This window comes from Rhodotorula paludigena (assembly GCF_050403205.1).
Source record: "Rhodotorula paludigena JCM10292 DNA, Rt_paludigena_JCM10292v1_ctg76, whole genome shotgun sequence".
Lineage (NCBI taxonomy): Eukaryota > Fungi > Basidiomycota > Microbotryomycetes > Sporidiobolales > Sporidiobolaceae > Rhodotorula > Rhodotorula paludigena.
In genome coordinates, this window is record NW_027481382.1 from 21,322 (window position 1) to 42,781 (window position 21,460).

General features: G+C 64.4%; 7 protein-coding genes across 7 annotated transcripts; 3 read left to right on the plus strand and 4 right to left on the minus strand.

Moving 5' to 3' along the window:
• Window positions 1–1,642: 1,642 nt before the first annotated feature.
• Window positions 1,643–6,672, minus strand: JCM10292_000717 (uncharacterized protein; the record flags this gene model as incomplete). Its single annotated transcript, XM_076652439.1, has 3 exons — window positions 1,643–4,146; window positions 4,209–4,755; window positions 4,825–6,672. 3 exons carry the CDS (start codon window positions 6,670–6,672, stop codon window positions 1,643–1,645), a joined length of 4,899 nt encoding a protein of 1,632 aa, XP_076501997.1.
• A 1,048-nt stretch (window positions 6,673–7,720) lies between these two features.
• JCM10292_000718 (phosphotransferase family protein) lies at window positions 7,721–8,991 on the plus strand (the record flags this gene model as incomplete). Its single annotated transcript, XM_076652440.1, has 3 exons — window positions 7,721–8,113; window positions 8,210–8,775; window positions 8,937–8,991. The coding sequence occupies 3 exons, from the start codon at window positions 7,721–7,723 to the stop codon at window positions 8,989–8,991; spliced, it is 1,014 nt and encodes a 337-aa protein (XP_076501998.1).
• Window positions 8,992–9,082: 91 nt separating this feature from the next.
• JCM10292_000719 (uncharacterized protein) lies at window positions 9,083–11,874 on the minus strand (the record flags this gene model as incomplete). Its single annotated transcript, XM_076652441.1, has 11 exons — window positions 9,083–9,247; window positions 9,309–9,337; window positions 9,405–9,621; window positions 9,700–9,799; window positions 9,867–10,009; window positions 10,189–10,377; window positions 10,449–10,871; window positions 10,935–10,999; window positions 11,122–11,338; window positions 11,438–11,640; window positions 11,706–11,874. The coding sequence occupies 11 exons, from the start codon at window positions 11,872–11,874 to the stop codon at window positions 9,083–9,085; spliced, it is 1,920 nt and encodes a 639-aa protein (XP_076501999.1).
• A 617-nt stretch (window positions 11,875–12,491) lies between these two features.
• Window positions 12,492–14,152, plus strand: JCM10292_000720 (MBL fold metallo-hydrolase; the record flags this gene model as incomplete). The annotated part of the gene is made up of 8 exons (XM_076652442.1): window positions 12,492–12,713; window positions 12,778–12,870; window positions 12,932–12,962; window positions 13,037–13,113; window positions 13,178–13,210; window positions 13,270–13,363; window positions 13,425–13,756; window positions 13,817–14,152. The coding sequence occupies 8 exons, from the start codon at window positions 12,492–12,494 to the stop codon at window positions 14,150–14,152; spliced, it is 1,218 nt and encodes a 405-aa protein (XP_076502000.1).
• A 158-nt stretch (window positions 14,153–14,310) lies between these two features.
• JCM10292_000721 (uncharacterized protein) lies at window positions 14,311–16,335 on the minus strand (the record flags this gene model as incomplete). The annotated part of the gene is made up of 7 exons (XM_076652443.1): window positions 14,311–14,466; window positions 14,684–14,757; window positions 15,003–15,012; window positions 15,717–15,727; window positions 16,006–16,125; window positions 16,181–16,201; window positions 16,275–16,335. 7 exons carry the CDS (start codon window positions 16,333–16,335, stop codon window positions 14,311–14,313), a joined length of 453 nt encoding a protein of 150 aa, XP_076502001.1.
• A 1,062-nt stretch (window positions 16,336–17,397) lies between these two features.
• JCM10292_000722 (uncharacterized protein) lies at window positions 17,398–18,134 on the minus strand (the record flags this gene model as incomplete). Its single annotated transcript, XM_076652444.1, has 4 exons — window positions 17,398–17,472; window positions 17,535–17,744; window positions 17,881–18,009; window positions 18,072–18,134. 4 exons carry the CDS (start codon window positions 18,132–18,134, stop codon window positions 17,398–17,400), a joined length of 477 nt encoding a protein of 158 aa, XP_076502002.1.
• Window positions 18,135–18,416: 282 nt separating this feature from the next.
• Window positions 18,417–20,343, plus strand: JCM10292_000723 (alpha/beta hydrolase; the record flags this gene model as incomplete). The annotated part of the gene is made up of 7 exons (XM_076652445.1): window positions 18,417–18,460; window positions 18,526–18,590; window positions 18,650–18,936; window positions 19,043–19,205; window positions 19,297–19,380; window positions 19,445–19,620; window positions 19,681–20,343. The coding sequence occupies 7 exons, from the start codon at window positions 18,417–18,419 to the stop codon at window positions 20,341–20,343; spliced, it is 1,482 nt and encodes a 493-aa protein (XP_076502003.1).
• Between the last annotated feature and the right edge of the window lie 1,117 nt (window positions 20,344–21,460).

Below are 21,460 nucleotides of genomic sequence, written 5' to 3' on the forward strand. Positions count from 1 at the left end.
GTCTAGCTCAGTGCACACCAATCTTGCCGCTGCAAAAATCCAGGTGGACGCCTGTCGCAAAGCGTTCAAAGAGGCCGGAGACCGCGAGGACTATGCCGTCAACCGACCGGGCGACCTCGTGCGTTGCTGTCATCTCTTTCTGCCCTTCCGGCGCTCGCAACTAATTTAGGCCGAGCCGATAGGTCGACGAGTTCTTGGAGAAAAGTGAGTGACTGTTCAAAGGCTGATGCAGGCGGCATCATACTCAAGATTTGCTCCTCGCAGAGAAACAAGGTGAGCGAGGGCTCGGCCACGGCGCAGCTGATGTGGCCCTCCTCCGCCTTGATCAGTCGAGCTGAAAGGAGCACGATTCCTCACAGTGGAGGCTCGGTACAAGAAGCAGCACAAAACCAGCCCGGCCTTATTAGCGGCGCGCCGCGACTTCTCGGCTATTGTGCGTTGCCAGCTATCTTTGCTCAAGTCCAGTCAATCAAGCCTGCTTACCTGAACTCAACCTACATCAGGAGGCAGCTTACAACAAGGCTGAGAACCTCTACGAAAAGCACGCGCAAGAGGCAGTGTCCGGCTCGGAATCCGACGACGAGCGGCACGAGCCAGCCGTGCATACTCCTGCTGCTCCTACGTTTGCTCCGGTGTCGCCAGCCTCTCGAGCCCTGACTCCTCGGCCTCGCAATCCTCGCCCCACCGTAAGGAAGGCACCTCCTCCGGCTGCGCGAGTCCTGCCCCACCCCGGCGAGCTGCACTACTCGAAGAAGGAGCACGGCCGCCGTCGCAGCCGCTTTGACGTCTCGCCCTCCCCGGAGGAGGGAGACGACAAGCGCGCGAAGACGGAAAACTCTCTCGGTCTGGCGCACGGGCCTGGGTCGTTCCGGCGGAACTGGAGGTACTTCGGCGTGCGGTACATGTAAAGGCGGACGAAATGGGGCTCGCGCACCTCAGCAGGTCTGAGGGTCACGTCGCAATCGTTCACGCAGTCTGCGTGGCCGCTGCAGCGCCTTTTGTTCTCATAGTCAGATGCGTCGTCGCCGCTTGCGTCTCGTCTCCGCTGCGTCGGCGCACGGAGAATTTGCTGGCGCAGCACGACATCGAGCCTAGCACTCCCGATGGCATATACCGGCATACCCTGTTGTACTGGGGAGCGCGGTATGTGTAAGGGCTGAACGTGAAGAGGGGAGTTTGTCAAGCCACGTCGAGCGTCACCTCGTTTTTGCGTTCAGCGTTTGCTCCGCGAGCTTCGCACGCCGGCCGCTTCTGCTCCTTTGACCTCGTGCCACTTTTGTGCACTGGAGGAGACGAAAGGCAGCACTTCGCAAGTGAGCTGCGATTCGAGCCCGAGCTGGACCTTCGCAAGTTGCGGATCAAGGGTGCGCAGCGAGATCCCAGGCTTGAACGAGCAGGTCGACTCTTTCTGCAGATACTCTGAATCGTCACCGCGACCAGTCTAAAGCCGTTTCTCCAGGAGCAACGCACGAAGAGGTCCCGGGGAAAGCGATACAAGCGTTACACGCGTACAAGGAGATGTGACGATGCGATGTGTGACTTGTGAAGAGGAGGAGGATGTGCGAGATGAGATGAGGAGGGTAGAGCGGGACTGTGCACAGGAAGGTCGACGAAGGTCGACCCTCGAAGGGAACGAGGGTGTTCAGGAGGAAGGGCTCGCGCCCGCGGCCGGCTGCGACCGGTTGAAGACCGAGATCGAGTTGAGCATCTTGGCGAGCTTGTTCGACTTTTGGCTGCTGCCGCTGGCGCCGCTCGTCGGCGTGGTGGACGAGGGCGACAGAGCGGGGGCCGAGGCCGACGAGACCTGTGCCGCCGAGAGTACGGGCGTGACGGGCGCAGAGAGGCTGCCGGGCGACGGGAGAGCGGCTGCGGCAGACGACAGTGCCCGCGGGAGTTCCTTGCGGGCGGCAGGAGCGGAAGGAACGGGGGCAGCGACGGCGGCGGGGTTGCCCAGGTCGCTCGTGTCGGTCGCAGCGTCGCGAAGCTTTGGCTTGGGCTTGGGCGCGGGAGGCGCGGTGGTGACAGGAAGAGGCGGAGCGAGACCAGGTGGACGGACGGAACGCTTGTCCGGCGGGCTGTTACCGCCGCGCCAGTCGCGCACAGTCGCCATCGACGAGGAAGCGACATCGTCCTGCGAGCCGACGCTCGAGAAGCTCGACAGCGGCGTGTGGTTGCGACTCGTCGTGTCGAAGCCCGAGATGACTGACGGACCCGTCCCGCGCGTCATGCTCGAGCCGGGCGAAAAGTCGCTGGCTGTCGTCGCACCGGCCGGGTTGCGCTGCCCGCGACGGTCGGCGAGACGGTCGCGACGAGACGAAGCGGACGACCAGTGATCGGCGCCGCGCCCGCGATCAGCTTCGCCGCTGCCGGTTCCGACCGAACCTCGCGACGAGAAGGGCGAGTCGTACTTCCCGCGCGGCGCCTTTGCGCCCTGCATCTTGGCCGGCGCCGAATACGTGTCGGCCTTGGCGCCGATCGAGGCGTTGCGCTCGTCGACGCGACGCTTGAAGGCCTCGAGGTCGGGGTTGCCCTCGTTGACGAGCGTCTTGAGCCGGCCGAACATGCCGCCGCTTTTCTTCGAAGGCGCAGTCGGAATGTTCTGCGGCTGCGTCGGGATGGCCGAGGTAGACTGCGTGCCGTGCGAGCGGGAAGAAGGGACGGGACGAGGGCGGGTCGGGCGATGCGACGAGCTCGAGCGCGTGCTGCTGAGCTCGCGGGCCAGCTCCTGCGAAGCGTTCGCCAGCTCGTCGAGCACGTGCTCGCGCGCGCCGCTGCCGTCGAGCGGCGACGACTTCTTGGAGCGGGGCGACGAGAGCGGCGAGCTTGGCTGGGATGCCGATGCCGCGCCGTTCACGTTGACGTTGACGCTCAGCGGCGCGCCTCCCGTCGAAGCCTCAGCCTCGCGCTCAGCCTGTCTCGCAGCGCGCTTCTCCTTGCGAGCACCGCGCTTGCGCCGCTTGCGCACCTTGTCGGCCGCAGCCTTGTCGCCGTTCGCATCGTCTGCACCATCCGCCTTGTCCTCAGCATCGACCGGCGACGAGGGCTGAGCATGTCCGTCCTCGCTCGAGCTCGGCTCCTCGACCTTGACCACCACAGGGTCGGGCGAGGTAGCCTGCAAGTGAGTCTGCGTCGCCATCTCGCGCTGTGGCTCGTCGTCAGGCTTCTCGCCATCTTGACCGCCTTGCGACGACGAGCTCGCCATGATGGTGCTCGCCGTCGAGACCGTGCTGTCGTTCTGGTAATCGAGCAGCGAGGGCCTGCGCTGCGCAAGCAGCGAGATGCCCGAGATGGCGTTCGCGGGGAGAGGGAGACCCGGAGGCGGGAGAGGCGAAGGCGGCGCAGCTGGAGACGAGTGGTTCGACGAGAGTGCAGCGGTCAAGCCGTTCGGCGAGGGAGTCGACCACGGCATAGGGCGGCCGTGTCCTTCGGGCGAGGCGGTGAGACTGCGCGTTTGCGCGTTCGGAAGCTGCGCATGCGGCAGAGGCGGAGAGGGAAAGGTCGGACTCGGAAGCGAGTCGCCGTCCTCCGACAGCGCCGTCGGCGAGGTGACAAAGCTGGGACGACCGGGAGTGGACGAGGCGACGTCGGGCAGCTCGGGCACCGTCGGAAGCTCGTGGCGCAAGTCGCCGGGCATGTCCTCAAAGATGCTCGACTGCTTGACGGTCGAGGGCGCGAACTGCGAGAGGAGCGATGCCGAAGGGTGCTGGATCGGCGCTGAACCGCCGATCGAGAGCGGGAGGGCGTGGACGGGCGAGAACTCGAACGCCGAGTAGGACGACTCGCTCGACGTGAGCAGCGGGCGCTGCGGCGCGCCGAGCTGACCCTCTCCCAGCATCATGACGAGGCGGCTGGCCCAGCGGCCGAATTCGCCTGCCGAGACGCGGCGACGCTCGCGACCGTCGACGACCTCGAGCACGTCGCAGAAGACGTTGTTGGCGAGGAAGTGGGCGACCTCGTCGCTCATGCCCTCGAAGCGGTTCTGCAAGAACGCGACCGGGTCCTCGACGTACTCGGCAAAGTCGGGGTCGTCGAGCGAGGGATCGGCCCACGGGTTGCGGTGGTAGAGCAGGTTGAGGAGGACGAGGCCGAGCGACCAGACGTCGGCTTGTCGCGGGTCGTACATCGGGCGCAGGTTGTTACGGCACTCTGCGCGGAGTGCTTGAAGCGTCAGTGGCATATCGACGAAGGGTGAGGAGAAGGAGGCGCACCGTAAGCCATGTAGGGCTTGCTCCCGCAGTCAAAGTCCTCGCAGTACTCCTCCATCGTCCCCAACCCCCAGTCGGTGATTTTGACGACGACACCCTGCCGCGCATCGTGCTGCGGCATGTTGCGCGCGCCGTCGCCCTTGCCGTCGATGACGATAAAGTTCTCGGGCTTGATGTCGCGGTGCGAGATGCCGACGTCGTGACACGCCTGCACGGCCGAGCACATCTGGCCAAACATGCGCGAGATGAGCCGCAGGCGCTTGCGCGACAGGAGCTGGTCGCCCATCGCGGCCGAGAGGAGCGACGGCGACGGCGGCGTCTCGTCGACGAGGAGGTGCGCGGGCGTGTCGGCCGTGATGGTGCGCGAGAGGGCCGACTCGTCGCCGTCAAAGTCGAAGGACGTGCGGCGCTCGTACTCGACAGCGGGAGACGCCGCGCGCGAGTACAGGTCCTCGGTGCCGTGCTCCTGCGCCTCGAGCAGCCAGTAGAAGGCGTCGCGCCCGCCGGCGTACTCGAGCACGAGGAAGAGCCAATCGTCCGTCTCGTAAGCCTGTGCGCGCAGACCAGATGTCAGCAAGGTCGCGACCCGGTCAGAACGCAGAGCAACCGCCGGGCGCACCCCGTACATCTGCACGATGTTTTCGTGCTGCGGGAGCGCGCGGTGGAGGAAAGCCTCGTTGCGCTGCACCTCGATGAGGTCCTCGGTGAGGTTCTTCTTGCAGAGGCACTTGAGGGCAAAGTACTGCCCGTACGTCGGCTGCGGCGGCATCGGGTTCCACGTGTCGCTCGCCCACGAGTGCATTCGCGGGCGCTGCTCGCGCGCGTCGTCGTCAAACTCGAACGATGCGAGCGGGTCGATCGGCGACAGGAGGTCGCCGTCGTCGTCGGCCGGGTCCGGGTCGTACAGCACCTCGCGCACGAGGTACACGATGGCGTACGTGCCCTCGCCGAGGCGGCGCTCGACCTCGAGCTGGCGCGGCCCGTCGAGCCCGTTGCCCGGCGCCTTTCCGTCAATGTCGGCGCGCCCGGCAAAGCAGTCGCGCACGTAGCCGCCGCGGCCGTCGAGCCACACGCCGACGCCGACGCGCTCGCCCTCGTCAAAGACGTCGACCTCGCGCAGGTCGTTCGAGACGTCGGACCGCGCGTCGTCCGAGTCGGACAGGACCGAGTCGTACGTCTTGGTGCGCGCGAGCCCGGCGGGCGACGTCGGCGCCGACTCGAGGAACGGCTCCTCGTCGCTGTTGTCGTGCGCGCCCGCGCCCGCCGCCGCGCGCGGGTGCGACGCGCCGCGCGGGGTCGTGAGCACGCTCGGCTTGTACGTCTCGTACGTCGCCTCCCACTGCCCGGCCTTGCCCGCCTCGAGCACGTCGGACGGCACGACGCCGCCCGTCGTGTTTTCGCGCACGAGCTCGTGCAGGAGCGGGTGCGGCGACGTCGGCCCCGGTGTGCCCGGCGGCACATGCTGCTGCGAGACGATGCTGCTCCGCCGCGAGCGCGGCGCGATCGAGCTCGCACGCGACGACGCGGCGCGCCTGCGCCCCGCCGACGGAGAGCGGAACGCGCCCGTCGCGCCTCCGCCCGGCCCGCCGCCGAACCAGTCGAACCCGTCCTCGACGACGGCGCGGACCTGCTCAAAGTCGTCGTCGTCGCGCTCGCGCTCGTCGCGCTCGCTCTCGCTCTCGTCCTCCTCCGCGGCGCAACCCCCCGCGCTGCTCGCGCCGCCCGCGCTCGCGCCCCGCTCCCTGCGCCTCGGCCGCCCCGCCGTGCTGCTCGCGCGGCTCGCGCTCCGGCTCGCCGAGCGGCTCACGCCGCGCCCGCCGCTCGCGCCGGGCGAGCGCACGCGCGTGTGGTGCGTGATGCCGCTGAGGAAGCTCGCGAGGTGCGTCAGCGAGGGGCGTCGGGAGGGCGCGCGCGTCAACGCGGGCGTCGATGTCATGCCCGGCGGCTGTTGGGACGGGGGCACGGCCGGTGCGAATTGCACGGACGAGCGGCGTGAGGCCGAGGGCTCGCGCGGCGGGGCATCGAGCGTCGCGGGTGTCTGTGGCTGTGGCGGAGGCGGGGCGAGGTCGAACGGCGGCGAACTACCGCGCGGGAGCGGGCTCCTTGCGCCGCTGTGGGGCAGCAGCGCTGGCTCGGGCTCGGGCGAAGGGGACGGGGAGATCGAGCTGGCACGCTGGTGCGCGAGCGGGCTCGTGAGCTCGTTCATGTTGGCAAACTGGACGCCGAGGCCGAGGCTCGCCGCGCTGCGGCGCGCCTGGACGCTGCCGCCGCGGGTCGTGCGGCGGCCGCGCCCCGAACCGGATGAGCTCGTGCTGCTGGTGCCGCCGGTGCCGCTGGCAGCGGAAGGCGCGGCGCCCGGGCTGGCGAGAAGTTGGCGCGGCGAGCGGGGAGGGGAGGGGGACGGCGGCGAGGAGGGGAGGGGTGATGCGAGAGACGAGGGGGACGAGGTGAGAGAGGAGGACGGCATGGGGGCCGGGACCGCGGTGGAGGGGAGGAGGGGGAGGGTGCGGTCGAGGCTAGCCTGCAAGAGTGTGCGAGTGTGTGAGCCTCCCCGACCCGACGGTTGGAAGAGTGCGGACGGTGCGTACCGCGAGGGCGGGGAGAAGGGGAGATCAGGCGGAGCGGGATGCGCGGCAGGCGAGCTGCGTCGACCCGGTCGGCGGCAGCTGCTCGTAGACGTGTGCACGCGCTCCTGTCGTTGCGGTCTGGTCAGGCGCGGGGTCGGAGGGACGGGAGCAGTTGCGGGCGGTGCAGCTGCGAGCAGGACAAAAGACGCGAGTCAGCGCGGGTGTCCCCCGACTGCGCAGTCCACTCTGCTCAGGGTACTCGTCGCTGCCTCATTCTGTTGTCCAGTCCGTACGCCGTTGCTGGCGTTCGAGCGAGCGTCCGAGTGCACCGCAAGGGTTACTGTCTCGAGCTCGCCGGCGCGTCGGCAGTCGCGCGGAAAGCGGTGGGAAGACCGCGAGCCACCCTGATGAAGCCCTCGCCATCCACGCCTGGCCATCCGGATGCGTCCAGAGCGAGAGTGGGCTCGCCGAGTCAAGCGCACCGAGGCGGGGACGGGGTCGCGCGAAAGACTCAAGCTCACTCGGGGGGCGGTGGAAGCGTCGAACGGGCCCTGTTGGCGGTGCTGGTGCCAGTCGTGGTGCCCTGTGGCTCGCTCGCGGGGCGGGAGAAGCGCGAGTCGGGGAGCTTGGCCTGCTTCGCGTGCTTCGAGGATGGCCGATGCGCCCGCTCGAGCTGGGCCGCAAGAGGAGCGCGGCAGGGCCTGCAGCGGCGAGAGCGGCGGGCACGGCGAGCTCGCAGACGCTACGCGGCGCAGTCGACGGGAGTGCGAGCGAGCGAGGCGAGTAGCGCGCTTTTGACTGCAGTAGTCGCTCTCGGTGTATTCCCGAATACAGACTACTGCAGACAGTGGTATTGCCGCGAATAGCACTGCCACCCCCTCGTTGCCTTCCGCGCTTCGCTCTTCGCTCTTCCAACTTCAGCTCGCTCTCTGCTGTGCCCGCTGTGCCATGCCACCGCCGCAGCCCCGTCTCGCGTTGCACGATGCATCCAGTGTCCCTCTCCCTCTGCTGTGCTCACGCGACCGTGCCCGTGCCTGCACGATAGACTCGTTCGCTGCTCCACTCGATGCTCTGAATCTGCCTGCGCCTGCGCCCACGCCCGCCTGCGCGCCGCCTTCGCCCTTGTGCACCCCCGATTTCCTCGCGTCCTTTCCCGAGCCCGAACGCATCATCTTGCACCAGCTCGGCACCGTCTTGCATGCCGGGTATGGCACCACCGTGCGGCGCATTCGCCTCGCCAGTGGCTGCGACATCGTCGTCAAGCACGGGCCCGAGATCCGTCCCGAAGAGGTCGACGCCATGCGCTTCGTCCGCGAGCACTCGGCCGTGCCCGTCCCCGAGGTACGCTCGTCTCCGTCTGCAGCGTCTCGATAGATCCCCGCCACTCCTGAGCCTGCGCTGAAACCGGAGCGGCACCCCCGCCGCTCCTCGTCGCAGGTCTACGACGTCCGCATCTGGGACGAGGACGTCGTCTTCATCTACATGGAGTACATCTCCGGCGACACCTTTGCCGCCGTGTACCCGACCCTCGCTCTAGACGCCCAGCGCGCCCTCCGCACGCAGCTCGCGTCGCTCGTCCACGAGCTGCACGCGCTCCGCGCCCCCCCGGGCGCCCTCGTCGGGTGCTTCGACCCCGACGACGCCGTCGGCGACAACCTCGACGTGCGCCTCGCCGCGCTCGTCGGCGCAACCCGCCGCGCCAAGCCCGCGTCGACCCGCATGACGTCGACCCGCGAGCTCGTCGCGTGGATCCGCGCGGAATACCTCGCGCGCGCGCGCGAGCGGCCCGCGCTGCGCGGCGCGCCGACCGCTGGCCAGCCCGAGCGGTGGTGGGACGCATTGTATGCGCCGCGGCTCGACCCCGACGCGCCGCTCGTCTTTTCCCACGGCGACCTCCACCCCTTCAACCTCGTCGTGCGCGACGGCGAGATCGTCGCCATGCTCGACTTTGGGCGCGCGGGGTGGTGGCCCGAGTGGCTCGACGCGCACATTGCTGCCAGTGGGTTCGTGCGATCACGGTACTCTGACCCTTGGAGGATCCACGCGCGAGCACTGGCTGGCGTTGCGCGGTCTCTTCTCGGCATTAAAGCTCTCTCGCCAGGTTGCTCTGATTGGTGCTTTCTCATGGGTGCAACATAGACATGATCACGAGCACCGTGGACAGAAGCCCGTACATGCAGCCGGTCACTCGATCGAATGCGCCGAGTTCGAACGTCTAATTTCACGACGCCACTTGCGGACGGACTGGCAGACCTTTCGAAGAGCCACTGCCTCTTTTGACTGACTGAACGCTCCCTCGGCATTCCGTCCTCAGGCCCGCCTCCGTTCCGCCTCGCGCACCTCTGCCTCCTCGCGCTCGCGCCCGGCCACGACCACCTTGTCCTCGACGGCGTTGTGGCGGTTCCCGAGGTAGAAGCGCTGCGTGCAGCAGCCTGCGACGATCGAGATGACCGAGATGAGGAGCGCGGGGAGGTACTGCGTGCGACGGGGGGGTCAGCGGGATGTAAGAGAGGGACGGGGCGCGAGGAGGACGCACGAGGTTGAGACCGACGACGTCGTTGTAGGCTGCCCGTGTGCTGTGCAGTCAGCTCTTCGCCTTCTGTAAGGAGATTGCAGTCAAACGTAGGCGCACCGTTGATGACCAGCTGGCGGATCTCGTCGGGCTGATTCCGCGCCACCTTGATGCTCCCGAATATCTTGGCAATCTCGCTCGCCGTCAACCGCCCGTCGAGCTGGTGGTGCAGCGCAGCAGGCATCTTGCCGGTCCAGACTGCCGCGGCGATTGCCGAGCCCATGGCGGACCCGATCCGCGAGAAGAGGGCGAGGAGCGCGATGACGGTCGCGAGGTCCTGCAGTGAGCGATCGAATGAGTCACACAGCGTAGAAGCAAGCTCTCGAGCGCAGTGCAGGAAAGAGGCGAGACGCACAGCGTGTGGAACGGAAGCCTGCGAGGCGACGCGTGAGCCGACGACCGAAAAGGCACCGCCGAGCGCAATGAGGATCTGCGTCCAGACGAGTGCGGCGTCCCTGACAAGTCAAGAATCATGTAAGGAGCTGCTCTTCGTTGAGGGAAGGGCACGAAAAGCGGACGCACGTCGCGTTCCTTCCCCTCGCGTAGAACGTCAGTCCGAGGCCGGCCGTGCGGATGCACAGCCCAGCGATCTGCAGGTACTTGTAGTCGCGCGTGTAGCGCTGGATGAGTCCGGCGAGGAGGCCAAAGACGCAGAGGCCGACGGTCTGTTTAAGGGGGAGCAATGTGGGAGGGAGCGGTCAGCGCGATGCTTGGTCGTGGGCGGAACAAGCGTTACTGCGATAGACGCCAGCGGGGCAGGACCGTGCGCGCAGCATCAAGCGCACGCGCCGTGAGCCGCCTAATCATAGGCAAACAAGGGTGGAAGGAATCAGGAAATACGCACCAAGGTGTTGAGGAAGAAGGTGTAGTCGCGCAGGTTCCAGTCCGTAATGACCCAGATGAAGCTGCTGAAGTACGTCGATCGGATGTAGCCGCCGAGCTCGTATGTGACATCGATGATGATAGCACAGATGAACGTGCGGTTGAAGACTCGGCGAGGGCAGACCGGGTGAGAGGTGCCGTTCTTCTCCCACTGCAGCGAGTGACGGCAACCATTCGTTACCAGAGCTGCACAGTGGAACAGCAGAGCGAGACGATACGCACAAAGAGGAACGAGATGAGGACGACGCCGCCGACGACCATCATCGCAATCAAGCTCGGGTTCTTCCAGCCTCCATCGGCCGACTTGTACAGCGTGAACGGAAGGAGCACCAAAGCCCAGCCGACGGCGAGGAGGAGGATGCCAAACGCGTCGATGAGGCGCAGGAAGTGCAACGCGAGCGAGAGCCAGCTTCGCACCTGACCTCGCTCGGCCGTCGGCGGAGCAGCTGCTTCGATGTCGGCATCCTTCTCGCCTGTCGTGAGTGTCTGACCCGTCGCAGCCGTCACGCGCCCGGTGTAGGACGAGGCGGCGAGCGAAAGGACTCCGAGCTTCTTGGCCTTGATGTCGGCCCAGAAGAGGATCATGAGGGCCGGTGCGAGGAGGACAGGAGTCATGATGGCGAACATGCCGTAGCCCCAGCGCCACTTTTGCGACAAGCGGAGGTGAGTATGCTGCTCAAGGTGTGGGACGGCTGGCCGAAGACGCACTCTGTCCTCACCGAGACCGTCGGTGATGAAGCCAGCGATGAACGCGTTGATGATGAAGGGCGAAGCTAGAAGGACAAGTAAGAGCGGTCAGCAAGTATGTGTCAGGCGGTAAAAGCAAGATGGAAGAGGAAGAAGCGAGGGACCTCTCCAGAAATAGTACTGCGCCTGAAAGAGCGAGAGCACGCACCGGTAAGAGAGCTTACGAACCCACGCCACTTGAGCGGCGTGATGTCGCCGACGATGATGTCGGTGACGAGGTCAAGCCCCGTCGAGCCGATTGTGTAGAACAGCTCGCCAGCCGCGACGGCATTGACGTTGTTCGATGCCGCGACAATGATGAAGCCGAGGACGTAGAAGACGAGCGAGACGGCGTAGGCCCAAGGACGGGACGTGATGTCGGCCACCTGGTGCAGGCGAGAGCAGGTTAGCGTTTCGGACACAGGTTCGCTCGAAAAGCATAGCTCTGTTCTGATTCTTGATATTGAGACGGGGTAAGAGCGCACCTTGGCAATCACAGGCTTGGCGACAGCACCAATGAGGGATACTGCAACGCTGATGGCGCCCAGAAGCGAGTGCTTCGAGAACGCGGACGTTGCGAAGGCGAGAAAGGTCGAGGTCGTGTTCTGCGCGAGTGCCGTTATATAGCACATGAGGCCAATTGAAATGTAGAGGAGCCAGATGAGGCGACCCGTGCCGAAGACCTTGTCTGCATGGGACAGTAACGGTCAGGGCGCTCGTCGTTAAGGTTAATGCGAAGCAATCCGAACGTACACAACGCCTCAATACGCGTGACTCCGGGGTCTTGCTCGACGGTCTCAGTCTGCTGTACCGGCCCGTCCTCAGAATCGTGCGTCAAACTGGACTTGGTCGACTTGGCATCCTCAGTCGCGCACGGAGAGGCCGCATGAGGAGCGGGCTCGATGGCAGCTAGGGCAGCCATTGCGCTTCAGCAGAGGCTGTCGGGCAAGACCGACTGACAGAAGGGAAAAAGAGAGCGGCTGTTCGCCAGCTCAGGGACAGCAGCGTGCGCGAGCTCGAAGGGTGTACGCGAGTGAGGATATTTTGAGCGGGCGCATCTCTGGGCTCATCTCGCCAGATTTCCGGCCGGGATAAGACGAGCCAATCGGCGTCCGTTCTGGAAGGTGTGTCCCGGTTCGACGGCTCCGTGATCGGCCAAGCAAGAGCGTATATTCAGGTCGCGGAGAGGAACGACCCGAACGAGGGGGCAAGACCCCGTCTTCTCGCCCGTGCGCACGTGCTCTGACCGCGAGATCTCGCGCCAACCTCGCGGTGCAGCGGATGAGCGGGGCGACGCTCCCAGCGCGACGCCCTGTGCCGAAGATCGGCAGGAGAAGAATCGCGAGGAAGCAAGCGAGCAAGTCCCGAGCATTGGAGCGAGCTGACAGGTGCTCGAGCGGCTACTTGGAAGCGCTTGTAGCTGCAGTCAAGCCCTTCCTAGTGCTTACAAGCAAGTCGCTGAGATGCATGAGGGCAACCGTCGAGGCGACCTCGCTCGCTCTCGACGACAATCTCGCTTGCGTGCGCTGAGCTGCCGAGATGCAGTCGCAGCTCGATCTCTTGCTGCTGGGCACGGGCACGAGCAGCTCGATCCCGTCTGTCGCCTGCTTGACGGACGAAACCAAGGGCTGCTGGTGCTGCCGATCGACGCTCAACAAGACGGACGCAGAGGGGCAGAAGAACGCGCGCAGGAACACGAGCGCCGTGCTGCGCGTCAAGCCGAGCCAGCCAGACGCGCAGGAGAAGGTCATCCTCATCGACGTGCGTCTCCTCGCTCGCACTGTCGATCAAGGTCCCGTTCAGCTGACCTACCGAAGCTGCACAGTGCGGCAAGACATTCTTCTCGGCAGCAGTAGAGCACTGGCCCAAGGCAGGTTTGCGCGAGATCGACGCTGTGATCCTCACACATGCTCACGCCGTCAGTCTCGACTTCCGCCTCGTCTCCTCTTTCCCTGCTGATCTTGACTGTCGGCATGTAGGACGCTATCCTCGGTCTCGATGATCTGCGAGGTGCGCGCCGCTTGACGGGTCCTTGTCTGTGGTCAAGGACGCAGAAGGCTGACTTCCGCGCGTTTCTGTTGCAGGCTGGACCTTGCGCGGCGCGATACAGAAATCGATCCCCATCTACTGCACGCAAGAGACCTTCAATGAGGTGTCCAAGGTGCGCCGTCCCGCCCATAGCTCCCGCTCGTCTCGCTCACGACCCCCGCTCGACTTCCTCGCAGGCATTCGGCTACCTGACAAACACGGGCTCCGCGGCAAGTCTGCTTCTTTCTCCGCGGATAGAAACCTTCACTGACGCCTTGATTTGCGACAGACGGGAGGCGGCGACATTCCTGCTCTGACATGGCACATCTTCCCCCCGGACGAGTCGTTCGAGCTGTGCGGCGTCCGCGTTACGCCCCTAGCTGGTGCGCTCAATCCGATGTTCCCGCTTTCGCAGTGCACTGACGCTATCGCGCGTGCTCTCAGTGCACCACGGCAAGTTCTTCACTACGCCGCCCTCTCCCTATCCTTGCCTCGGTTTCCTCTTCAACGCCCAGATCCTGTACCTCAGCGACGTCTCGTACATTCCCGAGACTGTCTGGGCGCAACTCGACGCCGAGCTCGCACTGGCACGGAGACCAGTCGTGCGGCAGCAGAACGGCACGAACAATACGAATGGCGACGTGGCGAAGAAGGAGAAGCCGCGGCTGCAGGCGCTCGTGATCGACTGTCTGCGCATCGAGCCCTTCACGAGCCACTTTGGCATCGGACAGGCAGTGCAGGCTGCACGGCGACTTCACGCGCAAAAGTCATATCTCGTGCGTCTGCCACCTCTCTTCCCGTCCTTTTGCTCTCGCCCGCTCACCCAGCGCCCCCAGATCGGCTTTGGGCACCGCACTTCGCACGCGGCCTGGCGCCATTTCTGCGAGCTCATGTCGACCTCGCCGCCGACGCGCACCTCGCACCCCGTCACGGCCTCGGAGTCGATCCCCTCCGCCCCGTACATGTGGGAGCTCTACAACGGCCACCCCGACCCGACCAAGGAAGACCGGGACGTCTTTGCGCAGCGCGCGCTGCAGGCCGTCGAGGCGTGGGAGGCGGGCGCCGACGCGAGCGAGAAGGGCGGCGAGGGCGACGTGCGGATCAGGCCCGCGCGAGACGGGATGACGATTCGAACGGGTCCGAATGGCGTAGACGACGACGAGTATAACTGAGAGGGGCGGTAGAGCTGGTGGAAATAGACGGCTTTGCACGGATGTTCGTGCTGAAGGTTTTCGCTTCCGCTCTTGCTCGCTCGCTTGCTCGCTGGGATACATTCCGCCCACCTCAATCTACATTCCGTCCACCCACGTGCGAATTGACCTCGTTCGGTCTAGGCGTCGTGCCTCCCGTTGTAGATCAGCCAGCGCCGGTAGTTCCCCTCGCCTTGCATCTTGCCGAGAGCGTGCGCCGCGAAGTTGTCTGTCTCCAGCCGATTGTGCACAATGGTGCGGAGGCTCTCAAGGTACTCGCGCACTGGATTGTTGTTCTGCGTCGGCCCGGAGCGTCAATAAGGGTCCCTTCGAGGGAAAGAGCGCTTTGGCGATTCACGTCCGGCCATTCTGCCGGGCCGCCACACGAGTTAGCACCGTTCTCCAGCACGACAAGCATCTGACTTGCCTTCCCTGGCTTCCGCCTCCTGGGTTCGATAGACACGGTTAGCAGTGATCCGCGCCAGGCAGTTCAACGCGGCAGCAGCGACGCACAAGCTTCAGGATGGTCATGACGTTTTCCTGAATCTGGCGAATGCCATCGTCGACGCTGAGAATCTGGCGATAACCTAGCGAGAGGCGAAGGAGTGAAAACGTCTGCGGCGGACATTGGCATGAGGCAGATGCCGGCCGCACCTCGCTCGGCGGACTCAGTCTGTCTTTCGATCGCCGCGAGTGTGGTCGCACCGGAGAGACGGTGCTTTCGAGTCTCGTCGAGAATGGCGATCCAGGCTGTCAAAGCAAGGCATCAGTGAAAGGACTGATCCATGTACCAAGCGCTTTCTTTCCTGCATGGGCGCGCAGAAGGACGCACCCGTGAGCGCCTTATAGGTCACTGTCAACGCATGTCAGTAACGCAGTGGCCTTTTGACGACGACATGGGAAGGGAGCCACAAAAAGCAGGTACTTTCGTGAGCTTGATGCCCATGTGCATTCAGGCAGGGCGGCAGTCCGTGATCGTGCGACATGAACGAGGCACAACAGTCTTGAGAAGCAAAGAAGCCAAAGCCCCGGACGACGGCCAAGGTCAAGCAACCGTGGCGGACAGGAGAACGACGGACAAGCCGGCGAGAAGGACGGGACCGCCGTCGACGTACGACTTAGTGCGTGAGCGGCAAGGGAAGAGAAGCGCAGGCTTTCGCAGGAGCCGGAACGAGAGAGCTGGTCCCTGAAAGCCACGATCAAGCGCGAAAGCCACTTGGGAAGGCCCGAGAACTGCGCTCTGCTGGCTTGACGTGCCGCTGGACTTGATAGGTACAAGAGCAGTGGACTGCGACTTCTACGGCCTGACGCCCTCGTAGATAAAGCGGCGACGATAGTGCCCCTCGCCCTGCATCTTCCCGAGTGCATGGGCAGCAGCGCCCGGTTGCCCGTTCAGCCAGCTGTGCGCCGCAGTGTTGACCCGGTCAACGTATTGTGTGAGTGCAGGTTCCTGTGCATCTTGTAAAAGAGTGAGTACAGGGAAAGTCGCCGCCTGAGGGCACAAATGCAAAAAGCCTTGCGAAAAGCTGCAAAGGTAGTGACGCACATGCCCAAAGTCTGCACAAGCACAGAGAGTTTGAATCAGGAGCAGAAAATAGAGAAAGTGGGTCATGAGATACTCTGGTGCACAACTAGGGTCTGCATGGGGAAATGGTTTATGAGTCTGCGAGCACAACAACGAAGAGGTATTGCTCGCACATTGGTATAAGCGCGATGAACGGCTTCTTGCACTTGATAGCATCCGTCCTGGACTGTCTGAATAAGTGCAGCTGTTTGGCAAGAATTCTCAGCCTTTGCGCGCGAATGCGGTCTTTGCCGTGGATCGACCAGCGCACCTCGGCGACGCGCCTGGGCCGCTTCCTCCTCCTTGACCTGAACGCGGATCGCTGTGAGGATCTCAGCCGCAGTCGTGCCGGATGGAGGGTGCTCGACGGCTTCGAAAGCCTTTGTCCATCCTGCGTTCGCTTGCGCGATCAGTTTCATTCGCCCATGCCGTCGGACAGCTCGTACCGGTGTAGACGCCGTAAGCGACTGCAGATGCAGCGACTTCGTCAGCTGGCGACCGCTCAAGGACGGGGCCAAGAAAAGTGGGGCAGGACCGCACTCTTGCGTTCGGCGTCGGGCCACTTGGTCGGGTATGCCGGCAGTCCGAACTGGTTGCGCATCTTCACGAGCGACACGGCAGGTGGAAGCAAGGAGCGGAAAAGCGCTATCAACGCCGCACGGCCCTCGACACAGCCGGAGAAAGAGGAGGTAGCGGATGTTCCGCGTGGACCTCCGGCCCGGATACAGGCGCAAACAGCGCAGCACAGCCGCACCGTAGGGAACAAGCCCGGAGTAGCTGCTGCTGATTGCGATAGGGACGTCAAACCACGGCGGCGGGTGCGTCCAGCGATGCAAGCGAGCCTGCGGAACCTCCCAAGCCTGCTTTTCGATCCCGGTCTTCACCAAGCACCGCCACTGCAGGCGTGACGCTTCGGGAACCCGAGAGCGCTGATAGTCCGGACTCCGCGCCCGAGCTGGTACACCGCCGAGCCGCCCTCCAAGGTGCGGAGGCGATGCGGGTCAGGGTCCCACGAAAGCGCGAGGAGAGGCTAGCGGGGAAGCGCCCTCACGAGCCTGGCGCGTGACTGCGAGACCGACATGCGATGCAGCACAGGATCAGCTCGTGATGCTCGGCTGGGGCGAGGGAAAACAGATGCACCTGCGGCCCAACCATCCTCAGGCTCCTTCCGATGCGAACGCCAGCCCAAAGTCGTCGCGCTCAGATACAAGCGGGAGAAGTATAGCAAGTCAGGGGCGAGTGAATCACGAAAAGTTGACGAGAAGCGCGAGTAAGGCGGGAGAGGAGACGGGCGGATCAGCTGTACGGAGCACGTAGGAAGCCAGCAGCTTCGACGGGCCTGATGGGAGGCGACAACCGATGCGCCGCCAGCTAGCACGTCGAGCCGATTCAATCTGGGCGGGAAAGCGAGAGCATAGCGAAAGGAAAAAACTCGCAGAGCAGCAGGCTGGCAAGTCGACCTATGCGCATGAAGGGTACCGCAGCAGCTCCCACAGTCTGGCTGCACAAAGTTCGCTCAAAACGTATGATTCAGCACGGAGTTCCGACTGCTCGAGAGATGCTAGCTACAAAAAGGTGGTTACGCCGGCGAATGTGGGGGTATGTCCTTGAGGGATGGCATGCGAGAAAGAGGCGAGGCGCGAGGTACGTGCAGGTTCGTCGTCTACTTGGGCGGCTGACGGCCCTTGAGGTCGCCGCCGGCCTTGGTCGGCTCGTCGTGCGGGTCGTCGCGGATGCCCTGCAGCGGAAGAGGGAATGAGTCGAAGAAGGTTGAGCGAGAGAAGGAAGTGAGGGACGAACGGCAGCGAGCTTGGCCTCAGGAGTCTTAGGGTGCATGCTGTTGCGGCAGAAGAGGGCGATGGCAAGCGGATCGGAGAGGAACCGATTCGACGGGGTTGAGAGAGGGAGAACGGGGACGCGTATCAGTAATTGCGTTGAGCACAGGGCGATGGGCAGTGTTGGTACGTACGCCTCCTGCATGGCCTTGACTGCAGGCGTAGGCGGAGTGTTCTGCAGGAAGCACAAGGAGCGTCAGCATCGAGATCCGACTCTGCGACGATCTTTCGAAACGAAGTGCATCTCGCGCAGATGGCACTCGAGTGTCCTCCGCTAGCCATGCACATCGCGAGAGGGAACGTTGACTCACGAAGCCGCCGACAAAGTAGCCGCCGACGAGGAGGGCGAGTGCGCCAGCGAAGTAGACGGGCATGCGCGACTGCCCGCGCTCGAAGTTGACGGGCTCGCCCTTCGGAGTAGCCTGCTCTGCGTAGGCGCGCTGTGTGGGATGCACGCAGGGTCAGAAGGGGTCGGAAGGGGGAGCGTGACGGAAGCACTCACGGCGAGGCGCGGTGCGGCGGGAGTAGCGATGCGAGTGGAGCGGAGAGCGGTGCGGGCGAGCATGGCTGCTACTTTGTTTGGGCGTCGAGTTGTGTGTGGGAAGAAGGACGGAAGGGGGAGAGCAGCCAGCGAAGCGGGAGAAGCGATCCTCGAGAGGGCCAGCGTCATAGCGATTCAGACTGAACTGGCCGACGCGGGCGCCCGTCTCCGCGGAGATGGGGTCAAGCCCGATCAGCAGTCCGGCTCGGCTTCAACGCGAGCCCATTCTCCCGTCGCTCGCTATCCTCTCACGCAGCAGCCCTTGTGCTCCGCGACTCACCCCTGCTCGTTAGCTCCCGAAGAATCATGGTGGTGCAGCACCCTCAGCCCGACTCGCTCGCAACCCGGCTGTGCGCTCGCTTCGTCCGTCCGTCCGTCCCCACCTTGCACTGGCTCACACTCCAGGAACCGACAGTGCGGGCACGTCTGGGCTGCTCTACGCTGCCATCAAGGGCGCCTTCGGCCACCTCCTGCTGGGCGGTACGCTCGCAAGCTCTGTGCTTCGCACGGACCGCGCGGCTCACCCTCGCGCCTCGCAGCTGCCGCTCCGACCTGGCCTCTGCAGCTGTCCGCCCTGACTGCAGTCATCCGCCACCGCCAGTCTAAAGCCATCCGCGCGCGGCTAGGCAAGCCCGCCCCGCCGGAAGACGAGATCCTGCGCCTCTCAACGGAACAGCGCGAAGCCGTCGAGCGCCTGCTCGCTACCGAGGGGGACAAGCTCAAAGAGGGCGTCGTCAAGGAGCTCGAATTCAGGGTGAAGAAGCGCGGACTTGGGGGAGTGCTTGAAGAGCTCGACGGCGAGGAGACGGGCGACCGGTTGCTCAAGGTGCGTTCCGTGCGCTTGTCACGAAATCGATTGCTCCTCCGTCTCCACCAGCGCTTGTGCCTGTGCGCATCCGCTCTCACAGCTCACACTTCCTTCCTGCACACAGGCCGAGTGGCTCGCGCACGACAGCTTGCTCACCGGCGAGCAGTCTGCTCGCGACGACCTCGTCATGCTCTCGCTACACGGCGGCGCGCACGTCCGCCTCAGCACCAAGACTCATCGTCCGCTGCATGTCTTGCTATCCAAAGAGATGAGGTGTCGGGTGTTTGGTGAGTCCCGCTTTTCGTGTGCAACTCGCCGTCGTCCAAGCTGCGCAATCGAGGCTCGTGTTTGAGCGCACTCATGTCCTCGAGCCCACAGCTGTCGACTATCGCCTTTCGCCGCAAGTTTGCTTCCCGTCCTCGTTGCTCGACGCGGTCTCCGCCTACTTCTACCTGACAGAAGGTACGCTTCGACCGCCATCGGTCTCCTTTGCGAAGTCGCGCCAACGCGTCGTCTTTCCGTGCAGAATGCAAGATTCCGGCGAGCCAGATCGTCGTTGAGGGCGACTCGGCAGGCGGCAACCTCGCCGTGGCGCTCATGATGTATCTCCGCGATTCGGGTCTGCCGCAGGTCGGCGGCGCCGTATTGCTCAGCCCGTGGCTCGACCTGTCGACCAGCTTTGAAAGCTGGGAGCGCAACAAGGTGCGTACAAGCTAGATCAGTCTGCTCAGGGCGCGGGCGACTGACATCGAAGCGTCACAGAAAACGGACTATCTCAGCATTGACAACCCGAACGACCCTCTCCACCCGCCTCGCCTGTTTCTCACGACGCCCTCACAGCCATCCTCGCACTACACCAACCTCCTCGTCAACCCATACGTCTCTCCCGCCCTCGCCCCGCTCTCCGCGCTGTCTAACTTCCCGCCTCTCCTCGTCCACTCCGGCGGCCTCGAAACCCTCGCCGACGAGATTACCGTCTTTGTTCGTCGCGCCCGCCGCGCCAGCAACAAGCGCATCACGCACCAAATCTGGACCGACGGACCGCACGTCTTCCAGGCCCTGCTCCGCCCGGCAGGCGAGCACGCCGCGGCGCAGGCCGGCGCCTGGATCGAGCAGCAGGCGCCCTCGTCCGGCTCTCCTTCCGAGCGCGCAGGCTGGGCCGAGCGCGTGGACGAGCTCCTCCGCGCCGAGCGGAGCGCGCGCATCGAGCGCTGCGGGCCCATTCCAAGCAAGGACCCCCTGCCGCCCACGTGGACGTACCAGCGTGCGGTCGAGCGCGCGGGGCAGGTGCTCGTCAAGCCCGGCGCGATCGACGCGGCGGTCAGCGCCGCACTCGAGGCTGGCGAAGTCGAGGGGTCGGACGCAGAGGTCGAGGTGTTCCGCCCGGTGAGGGCCGGGGCGAAGAGTTGGTGGCGGTGGTGGTGATGAGGGTCTTTGTCGCGTCGCGGCGCTGCGGCGTAGTGGCCGCTTGCGCATGCGCACGCCCGTGTCGTCTCGTCAACGTCTCGTTGCTGTTCCCGTTTCCTGCACTCTTTCGCAGTTGCCCACCTGTTCGATCCACTCTTGTTTGCCTGTTCAGGCTGCTGTACCAGACATTTGCACCTATCGCTGACTTGATACAGCAAGCGCTGACGATTGGTGAAGTCGACCTTCGCAAGTCAGGTCTTTGCCGCCGCTTTTGCTGCGCTGCCTCGATCTGAGTGTGACGCGTCACATATCCATGGCTCGCACAAACTTATCACGACGCTCTGGCCTCATGGCTTCCGGCCTGAGCCTAACGACTCTCCTGTTGAGCCACCCGCGGACCACTCTGGTCCGCCCTCTCGCCTCCTGCATGCGTCGTCCTCGAGTCGCTGTGCACCTGGCTTCCGCACTATTGCAGCTTGTCATCCTGCACTCGTTTTGCTTGGTTTCCGACATGCAGGACGAAGCCCTCGACGACACGCTGAACCGGCTGCAGCCACAGGCGCTAGCACACGACAGTGCGTGCCTCCCCCTCGCCATGCTCGTGCGAGGCTTCAGATTTCTACTTACTGTTGCAATGCGGAGCAGCACAAGAAGGTGAGCCCGGTGCTCCTGCCCTGCTCGAGTTCGGCAGCTGACCCAAGGCTCCTTCATTCCGGGTGCCTAGCGGAGAAGTGTGCGTGAAAGCGTTCCTCCTCACAACGGGAGTGCTGTCGAACCGCTCACATGCTCCTTTATGGTCGCTGTGCAGGCTGGCGCTTTGCTCTGGAGTTCGCCGAGATCGACTGTCTGCACCGCGAATACACCCGTCTTCTTGTCCAGCTCAAGATCGCGCAAGCTCAGCGTAGTACGCCAGCTCACTCCGGCGAATCTGAACACAAATGCGCTGATACTCGAACAAACAGGAGGAGATGTGACAGACATTGAGCGGCAATTAGCAGCGAAACGCTTCGTCGAGTTGGGCCGTACAGGTCACGACGTGGGCATGCGTCTAGCACAGGCCTTCCAAGCTGTGAGTCTGGAATGGTCGAATTGCGACCCACTTTGTGGACGTTCGTGCTTGCACAGTCTGATCTGA